Source organism: Theropithecus gelada, chromosome 19 (genome assembly GCF_003255815.1).
Source record: "Theropithecus gelada isolate Dixy chromosome 19, Tgel_1.0, whole genome shotgun sequence".
NCBI classification, from domain to species: domain Eukaryota; kingdom Metazoa; phylum Chordata; class Mammalia; order Primates; family Cercopithecidae; genus Theropithecus; species Theropithecus gelada.
Window position 1 is genome coordinate 2,405,277 of NC_037687.1, and position 7,545 is coordinate 2,412,821.

A 7,545-nucleotide genomic window follows, 5' to 3' on the forward strand; every position below is an offset into this window, starting at 1 on the left:
GAAACCGAGCCGCCGGGCCGAGGCCAGACCCCAGGCTGGCGGGGGAGGGGACTCAGATGTGAGTCACCCGGGAGCCCCCAGTCGACCGTGGGAGACGTTGTCATGCGGGGCCTGCCCGCCTCGTTCCTAAGCAGCCTTCCTGGGGCGGCGGAGTCCTGCAGGCGGCCGTGCCTGGCGCACAGGCGTGGCTCCAACACGAACTAGCCCGTGGCCTCACCAAGCCTCAGTTTACCCTTTTGCATAATGCACATAAGCATCCCCTCTGCTTCTCAGGTCTTGGATTAAATCATCCATGAATCAGGAGGGTGGAGGGTGCCAGATCCGCACCACGCTCAGTGCAGGTCAGCGCCCACCCCGGAGTGAGAAATAAAGGTGGCCGTCATCCTTGCACGTGGGCCTGGGGTGGCGGCGTGCAGCCGCAGCCTGCACCATTCCCCCCAACAATGGCTTTCTCCTCGGCCTGGAGGCCTCCGCACGGGCAAAGCCTGGAACGCCAGGCAGCTGGCGGGGGCGGGGCCGCGCCACCTGCACCTCCCACGCGCACCCCACCCTGAAACTCGCGGGGTCGGCGAGGGGGCGCCCGCTTGCTTCTCCAGAGTGCCCCGGGCTTTGCAACCTCCCACTTTCGGGGCCCTGGAGGAGGCCTCCTGCGACCACCAGGTGACAGATGATGTGTATTGAGCGCTTACTGTCAGCCGTATTTTATGTCATGCTCTGCAAACCAGCGAGGCCGGCGCTGCAGCCCCATTACTCAGACAGGAATATAGAGGCCGGGAAAAGCGAAATCACCCAGGGGCTGGGGTCGTCGCAGCCAGGAGAGACTCCGGTCATCACCACCACCTGGGCGAGATCAGGCTGCAAACGGGGCCCCTTCCCGGTGCAGCCCCTCCACCCCCAGCAGAACTTGGGAAAGGCGCAGTCCGGGACTCTCCGCGCATCGGGAGGGGATTCCAGGCCCCCCCCGGCGAAAGTCCGGGCCGCCTCGCGCGCTGGAAATCCCGCGCGCGCCCCGAACCGCGGCTCGGCTGCCGGGAAATCAGGAGAAAAAAACTTCTGCTTTTTTTTTTTTTCTTTTCTGGCATTCGCGGTCACCTACCCGGCCCCCGCGCGCCCTCCTCCCGGTTCTCGCCCCCACGTGGGGCGCCCCCACACGGCGCTCCGCCCCCTCCCCGCCGTCGGCCAACCGCAGAGCTGTCTGCACTCTCCGTTGTCCTTCCACCAATAGGAGGGGTGAATGACTCCACTGAGGCCACGCCCCAGCCGTCAAGTCTATAAAAGTCGGTGCCGGAGGCTCCCGGCTCAGATCGCCGAGGCTTCGGACTACGGTTGGTTTCTGCAACTTCCCGGATTATTTTCGCCAAGGATTTTGCAACATTTTTTTCCGCCTTTTCTGGAAGGATTTCGCTGCTTCCCGAAGGTCTTGGACGAGCGCTCCAGCTCCGTGGGAAGGTTTTGGGCTCTCTGGCGCGGATTTTGCAATTTCTCCCTGGGGACTGTCGTGGAGCCGCGTCCACTGTGGATTATAATTGCAACATGACGCTGGAAGAGCTCGTGGCGTGCGACAACGCGGCGCAGAAGTAAGTAGCCGGGGCCGCCGCCGTCTGAGGTCGGCCGGGACGGGATGGGTCGGGTTGGGCCGGGCCGGGAGCGGAATGTGGCACCCGGTGGTCCGCCCGTCACTGATCCCTCTCTCCTGGCCTCAGGATGCAGACGGTGACCGCCGCGGTGGAGGAGCTGTTGGTGGCCGCTCAGCGCCAGGATCGCCTCACAGTGGGGGTGTACGAGTCGGCCAAGTTGATGAATGTGTGAGTCAGACCCCCTCCCCGGGCCGGGCGCGGGTGGGACGGGACCTCCCCTCCGCTCTGGACGTTTTCCACACGCTTGTCTCGCATGGGGCTGGGACTTCCCCAAGTGCCACCCGCTGTGGATGCAGAGCTTCTCTGCTGTTTTGTGGATTGGGAGCTGCCGTATCCTGATGCATCGTCTGCAAGCGCCCCTCCCGCTGTGGGCCTGTCTCCCCACACCCCACACTTTGAACCGTGTGCCTTCCCCGCCCCCCACCGTCACCAGCTTGCAGAGGCAATCCCCTGCACCCCTGCAGTTTCTCTTTTGCTCTTGCACGCTCCTTTTTTTGCAAACTCCCCCTGCACGGTGGCCTCTCCCCTGTTCCCGGCTGACCCACCCCTTCCCTTTGGCCCCCTCAGGGACCCAGACAGCGTGGTCCTCTGCCTCTTGGCCATTGACGAGGAGGAGGAGGATGACATCGCCCTGCAAATCCACTTCACGCTCATCCAGTCCTTCTGCTGCGACAACGACATTAACATCATGCGGGTGTCGGGCATGCAGCGCCTGGCACAGCTCCTGGGAGAGCCGGCCGAGACCCAGGGCACCACTGAGGCCCGAGACCTGCATTGTCTCCTGGTCACGGTGAGTCGGGCCTCTGCCCTGACCTGCCACGCCCGGGCACCTGGGCCGGTGTTTGTCAACAAAGTCGGGCTGACTGGTCCTGCACAGCTCAGCGTTCAACCATGCTTGGCATGTCCCGTGGGCAGCCGGGCTGGGGCCTCCTCACCCAGGGAGCTATTTTGAGCCTGCCTGTTTTCCCCACACATGGGGCCCCGGGAGAGGGAGGCTCCCACTAAACCCCTTCTTTTCCCCTCCCACAGAACCCTCACACGGACGCCTGGAAGAGCCACGGCTTGGTGGAGGTAGCCAGCTACTGCGAAGAAAGCCGGGGCAACAACCAGTGGGTGCCCTACATCTCTCTTCAGGAACGCTGAGGCCCTTCCCAACAGCAGAACCTGTTGAGTTGCTGCCAAAAACAAAAAATAAAATAAATATTTGAACCCCCCTCCCCCCCAGCACAACCCCCCCAAAACAACCCAACCCACGACACCATCGGGGGCAGAGTCGTTGGAGACTGAAGAGGAGGAGGAGGAGGAGGAGGAGAAGGGGAGTGAGTGGCCGCCCCCAGGGCGGAGATCGGGGAGCTGGCGGCCGCCGATCCGATGGAGGAGAAGTGGGGACCCAGGCCAGCAGGAGACAGGACCCCGGAGCTCAGGCCTTGGGATGGAGCAGAAGCTGGAGTGGCGGGGCACGCTGCCGCCTTCCCTATCACGGAGGGTCCAGACTCTCCACTTGAGGGTGGAGTGAGACTGACTGCAACCCCCACCCTCCTTGAGACTGGAGCTGGCGTCTGCAGACCAGAGACCTGGTTGAACTTGGTTGGTGCTTGTCTGCACCCTCGACAAGACCACACTTTGGGACTTGGGAGCTGGGGCCGAAGTTGCTCTGTACCCATGAACTCCCAGTTTGCGAATCATAGAGACAATCTATTTTGTTACTTGCACTTGTTACTCGAACCACTGAGAGCGAGATGGGAAGCACAGATATCTATATTTTTATTTCTACTATGATGACCTTGTAATAAATTTCTAAAGCTTCTGGGTGCTTGTATGTTTTCGGCTTCTGAGAACAACCGGGACCCCTGCCCCCTCCCCTGGGACAGGCTTCACACCCCCCCTCCCCACCTCTCCTCCGCAACCCCTGCCAGCTCACCAGGAAGTGTTACTCAAGCCCCTGTTAGCAGCTCCAGGCTCCCGTGCAAAACAGTACCTCTTCTCTGCAGCAGGCGCCTCCACCGACTCCAACAAATCTATGCCTCTTTTTTTTTTTTTTTTCTTCTCCTCCTACCCTGTAGCAATTAAGAGACCGGTTTATTACGAAACCTGGCCGCCGTGCCACCGCTGTTACTGGCTGTGCAGGAGCCAGCCCTAAGCTCTGGGCACATATGGAGGCATTTCGGCGGGAGGAGGTGCTGGCTGCAGCCCCTGACCGCCCCGGCGGCCGCCACCGCAGCCCAAGGTCCAGAGCGGTCAATGGGGCACCTGGGACCACACAGCGAGGTGAGCTCAGGACTCGCAAGGAAGAGCTCCTTTGGAGGATTCCGCAGGGAGTGCCCCGCACCCACCACAGCCGTCTCCATCCCAGGATAGGCCTCTCTTTTGCACTAAAGAAAAGAACTTTTTTTTTTTTTTATTTCCGCAAACTAAAATCAACAAGCAGAAAAATACCCCAGGAAGTCGGCCTCCGGGCCAGCTGGCCTTGGCACAGTGCTGCGTTTTGCCTCTAAACCGAAACTGCGAGCCCTGGCCAGCCACCTCCTACTTCTCCCAAAGTTGCAGGCGCGGTGGTGACTCCCCCTGCCCCGGGCTGGGAGCGTGGCCCAGCCCTTCCGTGCCCGGCCTCAGTCTTCCCGCCCCGGGTCTGCAGGGTGGGCCCGCCCTGGCCGGGCGCAGGGACGACCTTGGCTCCCCTCTGCCATGCAGCCCCAAGCCTGAGAACTAAGGAGGAGTGTGGAGAGGGTGGGGTGGTCCTGCCCGCAGGCCGCGACCTTTCCACGGAGCCTCACGTGGGCGCATGAGGAAAACCCCAGCGGCTCCCTGGGAGTCACGGGGATCGGGGGAGCCCCGGCGGGGGAGGGCGAGAGAGGGAGGGGGAAGTCCCAGAGGGAGAAGGGGGGAGGGGGGAGGGGATCCCGCCTGGGGCTAGGAGGAGGGGAGAACTGAAGTGGGGAAAGGGGAGCCCAGAAGGGGAAGGGGAATCCCCCACAGCCCTGAACCAACAGGGAAACCCCGGGAGGGGGTAGACAGGCAGCAGGAGTCCCGAAGGGGTTGGAGGAGGGGGGAATGGAGGCGAAGAGGTGGGAGCCCCGAGGGAGTAGGGGATGATGGGGTGGGGATCCCTGAGATGGCGCCCAAGCGGGGAGAGCGCCTGGGAAGGGGTACAGAGGGCGAGGGGCTCTTGAGGGATTGGGCTGCGGGAGAACATGGGGGGCCAAAACCCAAGGAGGGAAGGACCAGGTGGGGCAAGGGTCGGTCTAGTGGCGGCCTGCAAAAGTTATGGCTTTTCTTTTTCTTTCTTTTGAGACAGTCTCACTTCATCGCCGGGGGCTGGAGTGCAGTGGCGCGATCTCGCCTCACTGCCTGAGTTCAAGCGATTCTCCTGAGTAGCTGGGACTACAAGCACCCACCACCACGCCCAGCTAATTTTTGTATTTTTAGTAGAGATGGGGTTTCACCATGTTGGCCAGGCTGGTCTCAAACTCCTGACCTCAGGTGATCCGCCCACCTTGGCCTGCAAAGTGCTGAGATTACAGGTCTGAGCCACCGCTCCCATTCTCTGTCTCTGCCATTGGTCAAGCTCCTAGGGTAGGGAGGCGAGGCCGGCTTGGAGGGCTATGCCCCCTGGGATGGGCGGGTCTGTCTCCATCCTGATTCTTCCATTCCTGCTCCTCAGTCTCTGGAACAGTGCAGCCAGATCTCAGGCTCCTGAGCCCCAAGCAGAGACAGGGCATGGAGGGGCCCCAGTGGTGGGACCCTCAGCCAGGACCTTCACCTGTCTGTGCCTCAGTTTCTCCCTCTGAAAAATGGGGATAATGCTACCTAGCTCATAGACCGTTGAGGAGATTCAATGATATATAGATTCCTGGGCCGGCCCCGTGGCTCACTCTCTGTAATCCCAACACTTTGGGAGGCTTGGGGGAGGTGGGGAGGAATCCTTGAACCCAGGAGTTCGAGACCAGCATGGATAAACATAGGGAGACCCAGGTCTCTACAAAAAAATTTTAAAAATTAGCTGGGCATGGTGGTATGGGCCTGTGGTCCCAGCTACTTGGGAGCCTGAGGCGGGAGGAGCACTTGAGCCCTGGAGATGGAGGCTGCAGTGAGCTGTGATCGCACCACCGCACTCTAGCCTGGGTGACAGAGCGAGACCCTGTCTCAAAACAAACAAACAAACAAACAAACAAATAGACCCTGAAATATAGCTTCTTTGACCGGCTTCCTTCAATGTACTTCCAGAATCATCTTTTTTTTTTTCAATTTTTAAAAGATTATTCATTTTAAAATTTTAGATTTTGCCGGGTGTGGTGGCTCACGCCTGTTACGGTTTGAATTGTGTCCCCCACAAAAGATGTGGAAGGCTGGGCATGGTGGCTTACGCCTGTAATCCCAGGACTTTGGGAGGTCGAGGGGGGAGGATCATTTGAGGTCAAGAGTTCGAGACCAGCCTGGCCAAGACGGTGAAACCCCATTTCTACTAAAATACAAAAGTTAGCTGGGCGTGGTGATGCACACCTGTAGTCCCAGCTACTCAGGAGGCTGAGGCAGGAGAATCACTTGAACCCAGGAGGCGGAGGTTGCAGTGAGCAGAGATCCTGCCACTGCTCTCTCTCTCTCTCTCTCTCTCTCTCTCTCTCTCTCTCTCTATATATATATATATATATATATATAGAACAAAAAAAGAAGCAGGGTCATGCTCTCTTGCCCAGGCTGGAGTGCAGTGGCATGACCATGGCTCACTGCAGCCTCGACCTCCTGGGTTCAAGCAATCCTCCAGCCTCAGCCTCCTGAGTAGCTGGGACTAAAGGTGCACACCACCATGCCTAGTTATTTGTTACTTTTTTTTTTTTTTTTTGTAGAAACGGGATCTCACTATATTACCCAGGCTGGTCTCAAATTCCTGGCCTTAAGTGATCCTCCAGCCTCGGCCTCCCAAAGTGTTGGGATTACAGGTGGGAGCCACCGTACCCAGCCCTCTCCTGTTGTTATTACTATTGCAGTTGGTATTGTTGTTGTCATTTGTGAAAGTACTCCACAGTCTCCCTGATCGAAGCCAGGGATGTACAGGAATTGGCTTCAAAGGCTGCTGTTTCATTGAATTAATAATAGCAGCTGGGTAGGTTGATTCAATCTCCTCTGGGACTCAACTGTAAACACCTATAAACTTATAGTGGTTCCGTGAGGAAGATGCCGTTGTCCCATTTTCCCGAAGAAGAGACTGAGGCTCAGAGTGGAAGAGCCACAGCCTGGCTAGGAGACTTGAATTGTCGGTGTCTGGCTGGTCAGTCCCTGGGGAAAACTGGGTTGGGGGAACCGGGGGATGCAACACCCCCAGCTCCCCAGACCCCTTCCAGTTCATGCTGGGTCAGGAGGGAGTAGTCACAGGGTGCCAAGGCTCAGTCAGCTGGCACAGGCCGTTCTGGGCTCCCACACTCAGGACTGGACGCCAGGATATGTGTGTGTGTTCCTTGGACGACGGTGAGTGGAAGAGTTGGCAGTGCTCACCACAGGTTGCAGGCAGACACCCTTTCCCAACTGGACGCGTGCGGTTGGGTGCGAGCTCACTCCAGGGTGCCCACGATGGCCTGTGTCTGAACCTACACTCACAGGCTGAAACGCATACACATGCCCATACCCCGCTACGCAGTTCTAGTCACAGCTGGAGACATATTCACACGCATGCACACACATACTGCATGCCATGGACACAGAGTCGCTTGCAAGAAGACAGGTGAGTCCATAGAAATGCCTCCCATGGCCGGGTGTGGTGGCTCACACCTGTAACCCCAGCACTTTGGGAGGCCAAGGAGGGTGGATCACCTGAGGTCAGGAGTTTGAGACCAGCCTGGCCAACATGGTAAAACCCCATCTCTACTAAAAATACAAAAAATTAGCCAGGCGTGGTGGTGCATGTCTGAAATCC

General features: G+C 58.8%; 1 protein-coding gene across 6 annotated transcripts; it reads left to right on the plus strand.

Moving 5' to 3' along the window:
- The first annotated feature begins 629 nt into the window (after window positions 1-629).
- Window positions 630-3,446, plus strand: GADD45B (growth arrest and DNA damage inducible beta). Of its 6 annotated transcripts, XM_025367074.1 has the most exons (4): window positions 630-1,577; window positions 1,704-1,805; window positions 2,205-2,427; window positions 2,667-3,446. In XM_025367074.1, the coding sequence occupies exons 1-4, from the start codon at window positions 1,534-1,536 to the stop codon at window positions 2,778-2,780; spliced, it is 483 nt and encodes a 160-aa protein (XP_025222859.1). In that variant the 5' UTR covers window positions 630-1,533; the 3' UTR covers window positions 2,781-3,446. The 6 variants fall into 6 exon arrangements, with proteins under 6 accessions (XP_025222859.1, XP_025222858.1, XP_025222856.1 ...); XM_025367073.1 differs by having other exon boundaries at window positions 630-1,606; window positions 2,205-3,446; XM_025367071.1 differs by having other exon boundaries at window positions 1,704-2,427.
- The last annotated feature ends 4,099 nt before the right edge of the window (window positions 3,447-7,545 follow it).